Raw genomic sequence first — 20,323 nt, 5'->3', positions numbered from 1 at the left:
CATCTCTCTCTCTCTCTCTCTCGCTCGCTCGCTCTCTCCCTCACTCACTCCTGAATTCCTGCTGTGTCCTGCTTACGTCTGTGTAATTGCTGTAATAATTGATCGACACTCCCCTCGGTCTCAATTCAGCATCAGAATAACACAATTGCATCACGCTGTGGCCTTGAGATTTGGCCTGAAATAATCAGATTCACAATATCACTTTTCTTTTTGAATCATGTTTTGTTGCACTTGTTGTTGCACCGCCTCCGAACGTCCACAAATGTGCACACACACTCACACAGATGGATGCACATGTTTGGGGCCTCACATGCACCGGAGCACACGCCAACGACCGGCCTCAACGGACCACCCCCTGCAGCACTCACACACACAGAAACACTCTTTTCGGGGGCACCACAGAGCCCCCTATTCATAACTTGTGTGCCCGGCGTTTGCTGTGTCCAAGAGCGTCTGTACGAAGCGTCCCGTTAAGCTCACACACATAAAGAGGGACGTCCGTGAGGTGAATACCAGCCGTTATTCTCCCTGAGAAGAGGGTGACAAAGCATTATTTAATTGAAAGAGGGAGAGGTGGAAGGAGTTGGTGAGGACCATTGGTCAAATGTGCTGAAGAGTTCCTGTTTGTCGGTCTGATACAAAGTTCAGGAAAGACTTTTATTTTAATACTTTGTGATACTTTTGTTTTTTTAAATAGCCATGAACTTACAAGACACAGAGAAGGATGTTAGAAAAGACGGAGGTGATTCAACTGTGTAACAGAGCATCATGCTCGGAGCTGGAAAGGACTCCGCTTCCTGAGTTGAGTGTTTGTGTAATTGCATGTCAACATGAAGAACTTTGATCCAAGTCTCAGAGCCCGGACCACTGGCACCAGAATACAAGGACAACAGGACTTTTTGTCACCCCACTTTCAGGTTTTATGGTAAAAAGTGGCAACGCCAAAGGTCATTGTATGTCGGCAATAATGTCTAAGCTTACATTGTCAACATGCACCGACTTGGACTTTTGTTGCCGGCCAAGGCCTGCCCTTAAAAGATGGTGGCCTGTTACCCTCTGTGTGTGACAGACTAGCTGATTTGTTTCGGGAAGTGAATCTTCCCCGTGTGTAAACAAGGTACCAGCTTGTTGTCGCAGTCACAGAAAAGTGCATGCTGTTCTTAGTTTCGCCAGCCATAAAGTGTGTAGATGAGCTCAATTTGCAGCTACATAGTAAGTGTAATAAGTTACTCTGGACTTATTACTCCATTTAAAAGTAATACAATTACTTTAATTTATTACTTTGCTCCCAAAACAACATGACCGTTGCTGCGCACCAGCTACACATGTACCAGACCTTCGTCTTACATTCGCAGTTTGGTTAGGTTTAGGAAAACATTGTGGTTTGGGTTCCACTACATCACTTCCATTACAAACATACAATGTCTAAGTCACTTAGGTTATGTTATGTACGTGACATAACTTAAATATGTAAGTAGGTTAAAAGAGCTTGTTTTACTAAAAAAAAGTGCTTGTTTGACTCATCTGTCCGTTCTCAAACTCCTTATACAGACTTTTTACACTCATACAACTTCTCCTCACTTCTTCCTTTGCAGCTGTAATAATTACTACAGCCACTAGAAGACGCCACCTAACAACAAACATAATTATGGGTCCTAATAAGCTGCTTTCATTTTCTAATGAGGACAAGCTCCTCTGAAAAGGTACCATATGCTATCACATTAATCAGTGGATCAGATGATTGATCGTGTTTCTTTTGCTCGCGGTGCAAAACATCACCAGCAGAAACACTGGAACCCTCTCCTCCACCTTCAGGCTATTGTAGCGATAACTACCCAAAACAGCCAGAATTAAACTGTTGGACAGTTCGAGCACACAGTTTCCTCATGAGAGGATGTCATCAAACATTACCTACATGTTTTGTCCCCCTACTGTTTAGTACATCAAGCCTATACAAGTCAATACCTATGCAGTACCTATAAGACCTCATTCAGACCATTTTAGGCGTTATGATGAAAATGCCAGTCCAGAGTGTGGGGCGTGCATTTAGACTGTGGTGGTGACCAACCCAACTTTTGGAGAAACACAACCCAACATCAAACCAACCAATGGTGGCCAATTACATAAGCTGGCATTCAAACCGGCTGGTCAAAAGTACTTGTTGTTCAAGCCGTTTACACTAAATGTCTAAAATGACACTATACATTTGGCCTACTGCTATATTACCTGGAAGTTTCTTCGTTTTTTCTGATCAGTGCTGGTTGATGTTACACATTGGGTGTCAGAGTGAAACTTATACTGTCATAAAAGCCAAAAAAAGACACATGCACAAACAATCAGAGGTCCAGCAAATTGCTCAGAGTTTCTATGATGTTGCCTGGTGCCTCACATAACATCTTGCTGCCAGCAGGCTGCACCAGCAGGGGAGGAGAGATACTCTGCACACTTGGTGTGGATGGAGAAAGGCTCTCTGGAAGACTTGTTGTTTCCAAGCTGGGAGCCGGAAGGGCGCTTTCCAGGTGGAGTTCAGGGACCAAACGATGACAGCCTAAAAAGTAACTCCCCTGTTAAGGTTGCATTCAAACACGCTGCAAAGACTGCCGCTGAGTGCAGTGCAGTTTGCACGTGAATGTAAGGAAATGACTCACCGTGGTGGAAAGCAGCAATATTGCCCTAAAAAGGAAAGATACAGAGGAGTCAGCAACACGGAAAGATGACTCAAACCAAACCAATCAACTGTTTTCACACTTCAGCGCCCATGCGCTCTGTGACATGATCAGGGACATTGTTCTTTGCGGCAGACGTGACATGGAACGCATGCATTATAGTACCACTTCAATACTTTCACTTTCAGTAGCCTATATTTACCTACAGTGTTGGGCAAGTTACTTTCAAAATGCAATATAATACATATTACTAGTTACCTTTTAAAGTAATATATTACATTACAATATCACTGTCTGCGTAGAGTAATACATTACTTATTACAGTACTTTTTAGATACTTTCAAAAAAATGGCCAAATAATCTTTATAGAACAATTAAATAGCCGAGATCTTTTTAGATAAACGAATGTCCTTGGACACAGGGATGAGCAGGCAGACAAAGGATCAAAGTCTGATATATTGTGAGATAGGAATAAATATTTTTAATTGTAGGCTCAGTCATATGAAACACAATTGACCTATACCTTTAATATACCGACAAAAATCTCTTTTTCTATGCCTCTATATTTTAGTCCACAGAACAAGGAACGCATTGGGCGTATGTGATTCAAGAATGTACATTAAAGTGTGCTCTGAGGATGAGGCTTCATCATTAGGCTCATTTCAGTCACACAGAGACTTTACGAAGAACTAAAAGGCTCGGCTATATTAAACACACGCACAGTCTATATTAATATGGTCATGTTGGTGTCTTAAAAAAACAATAATAAACTCTTCACTTCGGTCAGTAACACGGATTGTAACGCGTTATGTGACATAACTGTAGTAATATATTACTGAAATATCTTTAGTAACGCGTTATATTACTTTGTTTACGCTAAAAGTAATATATTACTGTAACACATTGCTTTTGTAATGCATTACCCCCAACACTGTTTACCTATAAGAGGAAAAGAGGGAGGTAAAAAGAAGAGGAACGACACCTAATGTGTGAAAACGGATCCAACAGCCAATCAGAGAGCTCTCCTTTACTGATCAACTGCCTGTGCCAATAATTCAGCATAATCAATTGGCTGAAGAGCCATTATTAAAGGGGCACTTCAGAAATTTAGTCTCGTTTTTCTATAAAGTTAAAGGACTTGTGAGAGACAGTCTTAAAAAAGAGTGACTGTTTTTGTTTGTTTGTTTGTTTGTTTACATGTTTCATCTGTTGGATCTTTTTGTTTGCCACTGTCTTTATTGAAGGAATTTTAAGGCTTTGATCAATATCTTGAACTGCGCTGTAACTTTTATTGGCTTGTCTTTTTTCAACCTATTCCATTTTAGCTTATTTTTCTATTTTTGACTTTCTTGTTTTGTTTCTTGATGTCTTCCTACATGCTTTTAATGTCTTTTAAATGCAACATTTAATGTCTTTTAATGTAAGTTAAACTTACCTTGTCTATATGTTGTATACATCAATTAAACTAAAAAGAAAGAAATCACAGTCAAAATCAAAGCATTTGATTTGCATTCATGGCACCTAAACGGTGGAATGAATAAATGATCTCTACCACTACTTTTGTATTTTCTTGGACATTATTTTATTATTTCATTTATCATTTTATCTCATTTATCTGGTTTTACTTTTTACTGTAAAATGTTCTTACTGTTTCTCACGTCCTTTGTAACTGTGATTAGAAGCTCACACACTCCTGAATTTCCTGTAAATCACAGGTATACATGTTGTTTAGGGAAGCTGGAATAAACGGCCTGTGAAGAGAAGAGAACAATCACACGTGTGTTCCCTTTACTTTATTTGCTGATATCCCACAACACAGAAGTTAACGGCTGTATTGTGAATGATAGCTGGCCAAATGTCACTTAGTGTTTTACTTTAATTACTTTATTTGAGTAGTTTCCATTTTCTACTACTTTATACTTCTACTGCAGTACAAATCTTGTACCTCGTGCATTACATTTTACTGTTACTAGTTACTTTGTCGATTTAAATTAATAATACAAAATATAATCCATCAATCTGTATCATTACCTGTAACTGCTCATCATTTGGAGGGTCATGAGGAAGGCAGCAGCCGATCCCAGCTAACATTTGACGGAAGGCGTGGTACACCCTGAACAGGTCAAAGCATAATCAACAGCTAAATGATGATGTTTTTTATGAAATCAGATAAATCTTCATTGATCTCCGAGGGGAAATTCACCAGCTACCCTAACTTGGCAGACTGTGGAAGAGGAGCCTCTCCTGTGGATATAAAAGGGTCATTCTATTATAACAAAAACACACTGATTCTTATCATGAAAAAAAGGACACTGACAACTTTAATACCAATATTATGTGTACTATTAATTTGTCAACATGTGCAATACTACTTCTCATTATTATTATTATCATCATATACATCATATGTTTGTTGTGTGAGCTTGGTGAGCTTGAGAATAAAGTTTATTCCTTACTTTGTTGTCCTGTCTACAACAACATAAGAGACGTACTTTTAACTAACTGTTTTGTAGATTTTCTGATATAATTTCAATAAAAAATGATATGTTACTGTAAATATCCGACAGTGAAAACACAGATTTGGCTTTTTATGGTCAAAATATTCAGCATGCAGTTGTCTGAATCTTTAGCGAAGTCATTATGTGACCATTTTTCTGAGGGGAGCAGTGGCGTACAGTTAGCCAACACATGAAGTTTGACATGAGACGTGAGCATGACTTTGGTGTGTTGTTATCAGCCCTCAATGGAGAAGTTGGTACATTTTATTTAAAACCCAAACATGTTCCACTGAGCGTCAGAGTGTCTGACTGAGCTATTACAAATCATATTTGTCAACACATCAGCTCTTAACAGGAACATGTGACCTGCATTGTGGAAACTAAAGCCTGAGAAAGAAGCAGCAGTTCACACCACTTCCTCTTTAAAAGATGAAGCATGGGTGGGGAAAGAAAGAAGGATGGTGTGTGTGTGTGTGTGTGTGTGTGTGTGTGTGTGTGTGTGTGTGCGCGCGCGCGCGCGCGTGCATGCATGTGTGAGGGTCAGTAAGTGCTTTTGGCTCATGTCAGTGGTGTTGGTGGACTTACCTCCGTTTTATTCATCCTTAGAAACTCTCTTTCTCCGTCTCTCTCCAGCCTTTTCTCCAGCTCTTTATCCTGTCTCTTGCATATTTATTTGCAGCTTTGCTCGATGTTTCACTTCCTTCCTGCTGGTTTCGGTGTCCCCATGTGAAAACACTGACATGGGGTCAGAGAGAGTTTAGAGAACTGTTGCTGCTTTCTACTCTTTTGTCACACATGTTGTAATGCAGTAGATTATAAATATCAATATATAAAATAAATGAATAAGTATCCTATAAAGCGTCTGTTATACTTTCATTTTTGCTTATACAGAACAACAATTTAGGTATATTGCAGCAGTAGTTCTTCTGAAATACTGCGAAACACCAGTTGCATACATCACATACAGTATGAATACAAGCAAGAGTGTGCAGATGTTGCTCAAGAATCTGATAACTAACGGAAACCACCTCCTTGGCCCTCTTGGCTCCTGCATAGAAAATAAGGGGGTGGGACTCTCATCCAACTACCCTTTTTTCCAAGGTCAGCCAGCAGGTGGCAACATATAACAATTTTTGTTTTTTCATTTGCAGGAGGACTTCCTCAGCGTGTGCGCATGTTTACTTAAACGTCCAAGAAATTCTTAGGACAGTTGTTCTTCTTTCTCGTGGGAATACAGCCTGCTCACCTAAAAGGAGACACAATAACTGGGTGAGATTTGTGATGAGAAAATCAAGTGACTACACAAAACACTGCAAAACAAGACTTGCAAATGTGAATGACAATTTGTAAATCAAATTAGACCTTTATGTGTATTTTCCGTTCTCAAAATATAAATACATTTCCAGCCAGTCTGGGTTTTCTTTTACAAAATGTGAGCATAACATAGTATATACTATAAGGCACAGCAGTTTTATTTGTACAGCATGATTCAGGCACAAGGCAATTCAAAGTGCTTTACAGGGGCTAAGAAATACATTAAAATAATACTTAACAAAACAGAAAAATATGATAGAAACAAAAACAAACAAACAAATAGTTAAAGATTAAAAGAAATAGCATTTAGAGGACAGCTAAAACAAAAGCAAGCAAAAAAGTATCCACATTTTTTACCTGATTTGTTGAAAAGCCACAATAAACAATAATGTTTTAAGCCCTGATTTGAATGAGCTAACAGCAGTGTTGGATAAAGTACCCCAAAACTCACACATGAGTAAAAGTAAAGATATCCTCAAAATATTACTTAAAAAGTAAATAAACGTGAAATTCACCCATACAAATAGTAACTAAGTAAAAACCTTAAAGTACCTGATACTAAATGCACTTAAGTATCAAAAGTACAAGTAAATTAAACATATATCTACATGTATGTATACACAGTTTACTATGGGGTCGACCGATTATCGCTTGGTTGATTATTAAATCTGATATTCAGTATTTTTGTGATTGCTGGAATCAGTGTTGTTTTGTATCAGATTGCTGTGTAATAAAATTAAAAATGAGCTACTTTTGCTCTGATGCAGATGCAATATGCAAAGTAACTAGTAACTAAAGTTATCAAATTAATGTAATGGAGTAAAAAGTACAACATTTGCCTCCAAAATGTGGTGGAGTGGAAGTATAAAGAAGCAGGAAATGGAAATACTCAAATAAAGTACAAGGATCTCAAAATTGTACTTAGACACAGTACTTGTGTAAATGTACTTAGTTACATTCAATCGTGACAAACAGTTTTAGAGAGCCTGAGGTGTTCAGGATGCTTGCTCCACAGGTGAGGAGCAAGAAACTAATGTTTTTATTTTTGGTTCTGCTGCATTAATGATCATGAGTCAAACAGTGCAACCAAGGACGTCACATTAAATCTGGACACAGTGTTGGAGGCGGAGCCCTGTTCATTCCTGTGAAAGCTGCTAAGTGGCATATTGAAGCCAAAAAAGTTCAACTTCCCGGGTATGAAAAAAAATGATTTAATCGTGCGGCTCTTCTGGACTTTCCAAATTTTATTGGAATGATTTACTCAAATTCTGATAGTGAAACGAGTCATTTCGTGGTGGTTGTGACGCTCAAAAATATGTATCCACCATTTCACAGCCGTTTCTTTCAGAATGTAAGCTTATGGGAAGAAGTATTTTTTGGTTGCATCATGTGACGATGTGATTACATGGTTGTGCCACTGCGAAAACTGGCTTCAAAGCCTGGCACTCTTCCTGAGGGTTTGAGTGCAATGCTCGACCAGTGGACTGCTTTTCAAAACCGGCACCTACATTACCCATAATTCAACTAGACACTGAGTGACATCACTAGCTGCAATTTATCAGATTACATACAGCTTCCTCTGCAGCTACACAAGGCTTTATACTACTTCTCCACATATGCAATAGTACTCCCCAAGATCTGTAAACACACTTTAATGTGTAAACTGGTGGAGTTACCCTTTAACAAAAGAAGTAAAACCAGCAACAGACTGAACTGACAGCACTAATCAGCAGCAATTTCACATTACGGCAATATGAATCAGAAAAATTCTGACAGAATCGGAAAAGTATGTTGTATTTTGCACCTCACATTCTTATGGAGGACCTCCCTCGTGTACAGTGGACGGTTTAAAAGTCCCTGCAGCACATTTATGAGCTTCGCTCATGTGGAGAAGCTGGGCCCCTTTAGAGAGGGAACAACGTTAGAGAGGCTCGGGGCGATTCCAGTGAGGATGCCGCATTTGATTGCGTGACTTAAAGCTGGGAAGAGGCACAGCAGAGCCCCGAGCAACTGTAATAACACTGTTTACTCTCAACAGACCTTGCTGAGTCACGCATGTACAGTTATTTAAAGCATGTGCTCAGGAAGCTAAAACAAATTTAAAAAATCTATAAACATTTCTCTCAAGTTTTGACTTAGATTCCTTGTATATCATTTATATTCCATATATTGACATGTACATTTATTATGATAACAAGCTAAAATTTCTAGAGCTAAATCTTTGTAGGAACTTGCTAATGTTTAACATGGTGAATTTGTGGAAAGTCATTTTAAGCTGTTGCTGCCATAAATGAAACATCAGGTGATCCCCAAAGTCATTCTGATTTATCATCTGGGAACCACAAAGCAAATTTCATTAAAATCCATAGAAAAACAGTTGTCAAGATATTTTAATCTAATGGACCAACCGGCCGAAACTGCCACCCCTAGAGCCATGATTCTAAAAATAGATTTAAAAGCTCAATGCATGGGACTATAGTCAGAGGATCAGGTGGTGCAACACAAAAAAGATGACCCAGTTTGTTTCCTTAACAATGGTTGAATTGCTGTTACTTGATAACAATTGTATTTGTCTGCACACCTACACAGAAACACGCAGGCTTCTAGGTCAGTCTGAGGCTCAGAAATGAGACGAAACAATGTAAAACCGCTGTTTTATTTTTTGGTTTGAAAATGTTATAAATATATTTTGTATAAAAACTTAATTCAGCAAATACAATACAGGAGTAAGAAAGACCATGAGTAATATAAAACCTGCCAGACAATAATGAGGCTTTAAAGGTGTGTCTGAGTGTCTGCACGCTGCAGCTGATCTAAGCAGACAAACATGGAAGTTTCCCTGAGGGCAAAAGGAGCTTTTTCACCACAAAGAGTTGTAAAAAAAAATGACACTCGATCTGCAAAGAAACAGCTGTGTTGTTGTTTTGGGTTTTTTTTAATCAATGCAAAACTGGTGACTAATTGATTTGGAGTTTACAGCGTGAGAGCAACATGTTTTGTCTGGCACTACTTGTGAAGTCGTGACAACTGTGTGAATACCAATCAGCTGTTACATAACAGAGAGTAACCGGCAGAACACTGGCTGCTCTGTGCTGATCTCACAACAGGTACGCACACACGCACACAGTATGCCATACAAGCTGTGTACAGTGTACGTATATATTTATCCAAGTACTGTATTGAAATACAATTTTAAAGCACTTAAATTCCATCTAATTAAATTTCCATCTAATGCTTCTTTATACTCCACTGCATGTCAGAGGGGAAAATTGTACTTATGGATCACAGAACCGTTATGAAAATGATTAAATTAGCTCCAACTCAACGAACTACATCATTAAAATACCACTTACATGTCAAAGCATCAATAATAATGATATAATACTGACACAGACCATTCCTTTGAGTCTATTTTGGTGCTAATACGTCTGTGATTTTACTTGCTTTAATGCCCGACTTTAAAGGTCCAGTGTGTAGGATTCAGCAGCATCTAGCTTTGAGGTAGATTGCAACCAACTGAACACCCCTTGCCTCATTCTTACCTTTCAACTGTGTAGAAGAAAATGCAAAAAAAAAAAAAAGTGAAAGGTGCAAGTTAGAGCTAGTTTTTGGTTTATCTGCTGTAGGTGATCGTAGAGTCGGTGTCTGGTATTTCTTGTTGGCTCCTCTGGACTGTTGCCACTCACACATTCCTTGGGACATTCTCAGTGCTGGAAGCAGAGATGGAAAACTATTCAGGATCCTATTAGGTTCAAGTATTATTAACACACCGTGAAAACAGTCCGCTCCAAGTGAAAGCCCTGGATTAAAAACCTTACATAAGTAAAGAATGTATTATCAGCAAAATCTATCCAAAATATGAATGTAAAAGTACTCAGTGTGCAGGGAAATGTTTCTGGATGAATGTTACTGCTGCATTAATGTGTATGTGTCATTTACTTTAGATGTTTAAGTTGGAGCTTGTTTAACTCCTACTAGATAGATAGATAGATAGATAGATAGATAGATAGATAGATAGACAAGGTTCAACAATACACACGACACATTTAAAACACACAAATGTACTACTTGAGTATTTCCATTTTCTGCTACTTGGTGCACTATTTCATAATGTATTACTCTGTTTATATGTGGCGGACCCTGCCACCTTTCTAGCTTCAAACAGTGTTCTTGGGACCTTATTTTCCTCTGAGAACAGCTTATTTAGTTCAGTTATGGAAAAAATAAATATGTCTGAGTTTGTATCATTACCTCATTAATATTGTAAATACTAAAATTCTGGGTTTGGATTTCTTCTCCAAAACTACAAAGTGCCCTTTTATTACTTAAGTATGTGTCATATCAGATAGCCTATTTTAAGACATTTACTCAAGTACTATTTGTGTGGGTGACTTTCACTTCCACCATGGTAATATTTTAACACGATATCTTTACTTTTAGTCTTCACACAACACTGGATATTTGTCTCTGAGATGTAGTGGGGTGGAAGTATCAAGTGGCATAGAATGGAAATACTCAAGTAAAGTACAACTACATCAGATTTGTATTTGGGTAGAGAGATTAATCAAATGTACCAAATGTGCAAAAATAAACTTGGCCCTGCTGTGATTCTTCCTCCGTCATGAATATTAGAAGTGTCCTTCACTGAACAACAGACATGAACGATGACAACAATTATTTAAAACTTGTGGCCCGCCAATCACCAGATGTGATGATCCAACTGATTTTTCTCTCCTCCAGCAGGGCGATTGCATCAGCACCAAAAGGCAACATGACCACGTTGTGAGAAATGCTGTATGTTGCCTTCATGTACTGTCGGAAATCTAACGTTAATACGCTTAAAGTGTCACGTAAGCTGCGTAAGGGGGAAAAAAAGGTCTAGACTGGGTTAAAAAGAAATTAATAATACCGAGTTGTATGTTTGTGTTAGGCATCAGGCACTTATCTCTTAATAAGGACGAAAAAGATGTAAATTGCGTTTTAAAACTACAATACCCGAACAAACACAACTTCCTGCTTCCTGCACCAACTCTGAAAATAAAATCTCTGAAAGGACAAATTGGTAAAAGGCTCAAGATAAAAAAAAAATGGAAACATAACTGTGCAAAGCAAACTAAATTTACAGCATTAATTACATTAATGAGGTAGACATGTACTGTATTTCTCGTATTAGTTCTTATATCAAAAGATTGTCGGTGTCAGATAAGATAAGATAAGATCTTTACTGATGCCCCGTAGGAGAATCCAATTTGGCACAGCAGCAAAAGAGTTAATATAATTTTTTTCAGACTGTTATAATACTATTTTTAACCCTCATGCAACTGTTGATACATTTGATGTTTTTTTAACTTTCATTTTTGGATCATTTTGGCTTTAATAATGCATATTGCATACATTTTGGCAAAGTTTTGTTTTTAATATGTTTATAATACACTGTGTATATTGCAGGCAGACAACCCACTGTCATGACAGCATAAAATCATTCATCCCATGTTATCAGGCGTTCATTCTGTCATTCATTTGACTATTTTTTACTAGATAGGGCAATTTACCTGTGTTCTGGCCCATAGGCCAAATACATGCTATTTCCCTTGTGTCCTATAGGGGACTTTGCCTCATAATGAAACTTCATGCAACTGATAAAAGACCACATTTAGTACAAAAAACGTCCCATGTCAAAAACTGACATAAAAATACTATATGTTAAGTACAGTAATACACATTTTTCATTAAAAAAAACACTAGCATGCTGCAAACAAACTGGTATTTAAAGGGTTAAAATCCTGAAAATGAAGGAATATTTGGTAGTTATTATCAGGACTGATGTTTATTGAAAAATGTATTACCCAAAAGTAACTACATGAAGATTTCAGATAAGTAAAAAGTACGATAATTGCAATGATGGAATGTAACAAAGTACATTAACTCTGCTCCTCTGCTGAAGTACAACTTTGAGGTACTTGTACTTTACTGGAATCTTTCAAATTATTTTTCTATTTGGGAGGAAATTTCAATCAGAAGAGAAAGGTCTTTTTTGGCAGATTTTTTATGCCTAAAGAAACTAAATAAACAAACACTCTTTGTTTTCTGACTGTTGGTTGAAAAATGCAAAACAGTGAAAGTTGAACATAATATTAATATATGGTATTTTTATGGCAGTTTTTGACATGGAACCTTTTTTGTACTACAATTGGTCTTGAGTATATATTTTATCACAGGGTTAGCTGCACACTTCTTCTAGTTTAAGCTATAAGGAAGTCTTTTATTTACATTTACATAACAGACCCTATTTTTAACAATAAACGAGTTTCTTTTGGCACAATTTCCATCTATAGGATTGGTTTCCGGCTCCTGAACGCACCACACGTTGCCTGGACTACGAGCTCATCAGAGGCTCACTTGAACAACGCCTGCGCTCCGACCAATCAGAGCCTGGGCCTGGGCTGTGACGTAGGGGGGGATGTGGCAGCCGCGCTTTAAACAGAGGGTGGGGGTGTAACCGTAAAACCGGAGCCTCCATCAGGAAACCCGAATAACTCGTCTTAATTTAACACGGAACAACCTGCCGACTGTGTCTGCCTCACGCTTCATCATGTTCTCCATGTCTGAGTTTGTGTCTGGGTGAGTACATGAGTAATTATTTTGATTATTTCAAGTCATGTTTGCGATTTAAAACATGTGTTGTGCTCATATTTTACCGTAATATTCCAAATATGTCCTTAGATGTTGCCAGGTTGAGGTTCCCATCGTTCATTTCAGCCAGGAGGTGACATGTGGAGGCTGTAAACAATGCTCTGAATATGTTTAAATGTGGTTACATTTGCCTGAAATCCCCCGGAGAAGCAGAAACTCTCAGGCTGTGTAATTAAAGTGATTAATTAACAACGAGCCGTCATGATAACACGCTCCTGAGGATGCTGCCTCATTTTACCTCCTTGTCATGGACCACGAAGAAATAAGCTCCGGGTAGTGTTGCTCGAGAGAAAACGTGCTTTTCTGTATTAAGCGCTTATAACAGGAAAACGTGCGGACAGCCCCGGGTTGTCGGGAGGAAAAACCCCGTCTGGCCCATGCGCTCAGCCGTGACGCCATTCATACAAACCCACCGACCTTTGAGTCACAGAGGAAGCCGAGTTATTCCGCATGAACACAAACGGAGCCTGTATTTAGTCATTCACTGACTGACTGACTGACTGAGTGACTGACTGCGTGTGTGGCCTCTGCTGCCGCGAGTTTCATTTGGCCTCACAACTACGAAGTGACCCAGCAAGCGATCAGCAGCGTCGAGCCGGTTCCTCATTTAGTTTGGCGCACCGTATTCTGGTGACCCACACAGCAGGCAGCCACATTTTTAGACTACCAGCCAAGAAACTCTCACTTTATTAGTAGAGAAGTGAGACTGACTCATGCTGACACTGTGCTTCCTGACATAGTGCAAAGTGATGAGAACATAATGATGATGATAAAATGAAACGAGGTAATGAGATGTAATGGGCAAACTTACACACAGTAGTAGTAGTAGTAGCTACTGTGCTTAAAGGTGTACTATGTCGTTTTGGAGAAGAAAATTCAAATAAACAAACTGTTTGTCTTCATGACTGGATAAACAAACTGACCTTAAAGGACAACGCAATTCCATACTGTTTTACTTTGTTTATATTTGGCGGACCCTGCCACCTTTTTAGCTTCAAACAGTGTTCTGTTATTATTTATTATTTTCCTCCAAGTACAGCTTGTTTATTCACTTGTGGGAAAAGATGCATATTCTCCTCCAAAACTACATAGTACCCCTTTAAGTGCAATTTTGACTTAATTCCACCAAACACAAAAGTTACACAAGCACTGATGTGAAAGCCAGTGTGTCCTAAAATGTTCACTCTGTATGTGGCGTTGTATTTCACAACAGAACAGAGTAGACAGAATAAAAATATGGACAACAGATAAGGTGCATGTGTATATATCTGTCTACATATGTATGTACATGAGACCATGCAAAGACAGTAAGTGTAAACATAATATAAATAGCCATAAAGCAGAAGGTATAAAAACAGCAATAAAAGTGATCCAAGTGTACTGATGGTGGCAGTAAAGTGCATGATGTACATAGAGCTGATATAAAAAAAAAAACTACGTACTTTAAAGGGGCTGTGTCAGGCTAATATATAAGCCAATAGTTTCAGAAACAAACTAAATAATCAAGTTTCCATGATAATGTTTTCATGACTGAATAAACTGAATAAACAAACTGACCTTGAAGGACATCACAATTTCATACTGTTTTACTTTGTTTATATGTGGAGGACCCTGCCACCTTTTCCAGCTTCAAACAGTGTTCTGGGGACCTTATTTTCCTCTGAGAACAGCTTGTTTATTCAGTTATGTAAAAGATGAATATTTCTGAGTTTGTATTATTACCTCATTATTATTGTAAACTTTAATATAAATTAAAGTCGAAATTCAATTATTGCTCTTCTGCAATCTTTCCACATACCTCTCGGCAACTGTAGAAGTACCCACTGGAGTACTGGTACTCCTGGTCTAGAATCACTGCTGTATTTAAAGGGTTAAGATTAGGTCAAGAAAGAAAGAGATAGAGTGTGTGTTTGTGTGTGTTGATGTGTAAACGCCCCGTTGTTTCATCACCTGATCATGCCGCATTGTTTTCACAATAAAGCCACTCAAACCTTTAAACTCCAGAACCACAACAGGATATTCTGTGTTTGGTAACTCGTGTGTTCATGTAAATATTACTCAAAGCCAGGAAAGACATTCATTTCAGTTCAGTGACTGTACAGGATGCCCCCACCTTCCTAAATCCCTCTGGTGAATCAGATGTTCCTTTTATTTCCTGATAATTGAATGCAGCATGACCAGGGTCAGTCCATCTTAAAGAGAGTACATACATGACTGATGTTTGTTTTTCTGATTCTCTCTCAGTGACAGCTATGAGCAGTGTCGGGCCACAGCTGATTGGCTGCTGTCCAGCACGCAGGTGCGGCCCACTGTGGGAATCGTGTGCGGTTCAGGTCTGGGAGGGCTGGCTAAGATACTCAAGGACCCTCAAGTCTTCAAATACAGTGACATTCCCAACTTCCCCCGGAGCACAGGTATGTACAAGCAACAGCTGGTAATGTGTTTGTGCATGTTGTGGGCTCTAATTAAACGGTATGTGTATGTGTGTGTGTTGCAGTGCATGGTCATGCTGGCCAGCTGGTGTTTGGAACACTAAAAGGGAAGCCATGTGTTTGCATGCAGGGCAGGTTTCACCTGTACGAGGGTTACCCCATCCAGAAGGTGAGTAGAGCTTAACAACAGCACTATTTAGTATTCGGTACGGGATGATATGAAACTTTATGTTACGATTGTCTTGTCTGACATAATTGTGATCGTAATCCCCTCCCGGTAATTATCAAAATATTCTTCAAACTCTTAAAATTGCACTAAAACATACTGGAGTCACTTTAACCAGACATTTAGTTAGGAAACAAATAATTTTATTGCATCACTGATAGGAAGGATCTTACATACGTAACCATGAATTAAAAGGTCTTCCTGCACAAATAAAAGATAAATATAAGGTGGTTTGCAAAGTTTCTCTCCCTGAGAGACGGTTTTGATCATGCGAGAGGCATTTGCCTTGAAATGTAGCATTTAAGAAAAACTCCTCATAGCTGCCAACATCCAGAAACATTGTCCCTGTTCTCCAGAATACTCCTGAGACATCACAGTGCACACTTCTCATTTCATTAGACAGTCATTTCCATGAAAACTGCAAACGGAGAGCTCTGTGACTCTGTAACTGGGACATCCCTTCCAGAGAGACACACAGCTGTTGAGTGTTTGAAATATAAAGCTGAGATTTCGGATACAAAGCTCCCAAAACAAATAAAACCCAAAGTAGCAGTGAGTGTGTTTTGGGGGATCAAACCCTTTAAGTTTAGTTGATAATCTACTGTAGACTTGAGTGAATTCATTTGGTGTCTGGTCACAGTCTGAAGAGTTGGAGATATCAGAGTGTTTGTTCCTTCACCTGGTTATTCTTGTTTAGTGAAACAACCTCAGGCAGATTATCTAATGAGTAAAACTGGAAATATCTTTACGCCTGAAATGTTGTTATATAAGTGGGATTATTTTATGTTCTGTGTACTGTCAATCACATCACAACCCTAATAGTAGCAGTGCTTAATCACGATATAAATGTTATGATTGTCTGTGCAAGCGTTTGACATTACCTTGTATTCTGCAGATCACGCTGCCCATGCGGGTCTTCAAGCTGATGGGCGTGGAGACGATGATCCTGACCAACGCAGCCGGAGGCCTCAACCAGGACTACAAAGTGGGAGACGTGATGATCATCAAGGACCACATCAACATGCCGGGCTTCGCTGGAATCAACCCGCTGGCTGGACCAAACGATGACAGGTAGGCAGAGGAGAGGGAGGGCTGCTGCTGATATTGTCTTTGTTTTAAAGCTTACAATCACCTTTAACATATTTAATGCTCAAAACAACCAATTTTTCTAAACAACTGGCCCGACAGATTTCAAAATTTACATTTTTAAATCTATTTCATCAGCTCAAAGAGGCAGAGTCATTTTTTTATTTGAATTTACCCTACAGGGATCAGTGTTTTTCTAGCAATTTCAAGAAGGCAGTCGCTACTTGTTCTCTGTTCAAATGACTCAGCTGAATCCAGATTCCCCTCTCCCCCACCATGTTTTATTATGTATTTTTGTGCATTTTTCTGGTCTCCTACACAGAACTGCTACACATCAGCAACAGTACGCTGATGTCAGTGTCGACAAAAGCACCTATTGTTCCTGATGGCTGCAGGGTAGAGCCACCAAAACACTTCAACACAACTTCTAGCTCTAGAGCAGAACTGTGTGTAATACCGATGGTTTTGTCTTTCTCATGAGAACGTTATCAACATTAATCAATCTCAGAAACTTGGTGTCTTGCCACAACAGTAATTGAGTCATTTGGGGGAATTTCAATAATAGGTAGATTCCAACAGTTGGCTAAACTTGACTCAACACTGCTCTCCACCCTTTAGGTTTGGTGTCCGCTTCCCTTGCATGTCTGATGCCTATGACCGCGAGCTGCGGCAGCTGGCCCTTGATGTGGCGTCAGATCTGGGCTACAACGACTTCCTGCGGGAGGGAGTGTACTGTGTCCTGGGAGGTCCGTCTTTCGAAACCATCGCAGAGTGCCGCATGCTGCACAGTCTTGGTGCCGACGCTGTTGGTGAGTCCCCCTCCCCACACACACACATACGCACTTAAAACTTGTGACATTCCCTCGACCCTAACCAGATTTATGTCCCATTGAAAACCAGTGAAGAAAGTCATTTTAAATCTTTTACATTGTTTTTAAAAGAAAACTAAAATAAATTCGATCCCCCAAAGTCCATTATCAGTGACTTTTCTTTTGAAATACAAATTAAACAAATTGCCTTTTTTTTTTACCTAACATTAACCCTTTTCCTAAATCAAGACTTTAAAAATGCTCTTAATCTCAAGGTTAACATCCAGGTCATCACAAGACTGAAGCACAAGAGCACATGCACACAAACACGTTCACACAACACACAGAAAGGAGTGAGTCACAGGACAAGTCATTCAAAACTTCACTGTTGAGAAAGTTCAAAGTTTTGATAATACTTAAAGTTGTCATAAAAGTAATTTGGGAAATGCATCACACCAAACACTACTCATACCAGCACATGACAGTCGGGCCTTTATGCTGTATTTGTTAACAGACTCACAGTTTCTTGTAACTTCTACTTCTAAGTAATGTATTTGTAAAAGGAGTTAGAGATTGGGTAAGGAAACATAGTACCTGCTTCTAGCTAATCTAGTTAATTCACATTTAATCCCACTGTTGCAACAATTAAACCCCTATATTACCATAAAGTAGTTCTGCTCATTGATTTGTAACATTGTTGATTATGTCCTCATACACTCGGAACTATTAAAGCGATAGCTGCCTTGACGTAGGCAGTAGAGCTGAAATGATTCATCAAATAAATGTCAACGATGAAATTGATCGCCAACTATTTTGATAATCGATTAATATTTTCTGGTTACTTTCCTCCTCTGAGATAGTAAACTGAATATCTCTTTGAGGATGTTGTCTTGTGCTTTGGGAAACACTGATGTACATTTTTCACCATTTTATCACATTCTTTAGACCGAACAACTCATCAATTATTCTAGAAAATAATGGATGAATTGGCAATAAAAATGTAATGCTGCAGCCCTCATAGGCAGTATGGGTTACTGTCTGATGGTTGACAAAGTTCTGCTTAAAAAAGTGGGAATGAAAATGTACACATTTCAAGTTTTGTGTGAGAAGTTACAGGTACAGTGACAACGGATGTTCCTAACAACTTCCATGACGTTCGAAAGGAAGTTCAGTCCAGTGGCGTCTGTTTCTGCCAGGTGGACAGCAGTTACACCAAGCTGCACAGAGCAGATTGAGCCAGGCAGGAAGTCAGAAATGGCATAGAGCCTCTGGTCAATTTTCAAAATAAAACACCCTGTGCAGAATCGGGATCTACAGCACAACAAAGTCCCACTCAACCATGGAAGAACCACAAAATAAACAATCTCAAGTCAAAATATCATGCAGGTATGAGGCATGAAGTTACAGAGACGTGCCGAGTGGAATCGAGCAGTTAATTAACCAATCACGAACATCCCCAACACTGACTAACATTTGAACAGCATGCAGTCAGACATTTGCAGTACAACTTCTCACCTGCTCTTTGTCTTCGCTGCAGGGATGAGCACTGTCCACGAGGTCATCGTCGCCCGTCACGCCGGGATGCGTTGCTTCGCCCTGTCGCTGATCAGCAACCGGGCGGTGATGGACTACGACAGCCAGGAGAAGGCCAACCACGAAGAAGTCCTGGAGACGGGCAGGCTGAGGGCAGAGCAGCTGGAGAAGCTGGTGTCCACCATGGTGGCTCGGCTGGAGCACAACAACAACGCGTACTGATCATGAGACTCACGCTGCTGTACCTGCTCTCAGGTCGGCTGTCGATCTGCTTTATCAAGAAGATTTTTAAAATGCTTGTTAAACGCTAAAACTCTGTAGTTTTAAACCACCTGGCCAGGTTTACTACTCGATCAAATAGTTTAATTAGCTCATCTTAATTTTTGTAGTTACCATCAACTGTTACTTTAAGTCTTAATATCCTGGAAACTGGTCTGCACTCTTTTTATACACTCCTCTCAGCAGCGTTTACATTTTAAGGTGTATCAATGAATGACGTCACTGTTCTTTAATGCAGTAGTTCAAATCCCTGCTGTAATAAACTGTACTGTATTCAGACAAGTAGCGTTTCAGTGAAACAGCATTGTATTTTCTAACTTAATAACTTTTAACTTAATAAAATATTTATTGTTTTAGCTCTTTTACATTCCCTGATATCAGTTAACAACCAATCAGAATACAGTCATATTTACATATTTTAATGTAGGGGACCAACTCGTCATGCATGTCTTCATCAGATCATGGGCAAAAGGAGGAAATATTTGTTTCAAATGGTGTAAAAGATGTGTAAAATGTTCTGATATATTTATACTGAATGTATTTAAGTAGTGTTTTTATTTTTATTTGCTTTTATAGTACATCGAGTGCTTGATGGGCAGAGTTGAATAAAGGGATTATATACTGCATGGCACAGTTACCAAAGTACTTAGATTTGATCAGAATCTCTTTCCATGTCTTATCACTGTATTAACAGTCTGGCTTTATGGATGTCTGGGCTTTTAGAGGTACTTGACTAAACCATGTACAAACTGTGCATCTACTTTTACAATAAAATGACTCAACTTGA

General features: G+C 39.0%; 1 protein-coding gene across 1 annotated transcript; it reads left to right on the top strand.

Annotated features, from left to right (window-relative positions):
* The first annotated feature begins 12,955 nt into the window (after window positions 1-12,955).
* On the top strand, window positions 12,956-20,323 carry LOC311267280 (purine nucleoside phosphorylase-like). Its single transcript, XM_084370252.1, has 6 exons — window positions 12,956-13,099; window positions 15,416-15,585; window positions 15,669-15,772; window positions 16,725-16,900; window positions 17,534-17,724; window positions 19,262-20,323. Exons 1-6 carry the CDS (start codon window positions 13,071-13,073, stop codon window positions 19,477-19,479), a joined length of 888 nt encoding a protein of 295 aa, XP_084226378.1. The 5' UTR covers window positions 12,956-13,070; the 3' UTR covers window positions 19,480-20,323.

Source organism: Pagrus pagrus (assembly GCF_965226575.1).
Source record: "Pagrus pagrus genome assembly, chromosome: 12".
In the NCBI taxonomy this organism is placed as follows: Eukaryota; Metazoa; Chordata; class Actinopteri; order Spariformes; family Sparidae; genus Pagrus; species Pagrus pagrus.
Note: the sequence above shows the minus strand (reverse complement) of the source record. Positions and strands in the feature narration are given on the sequence as shown.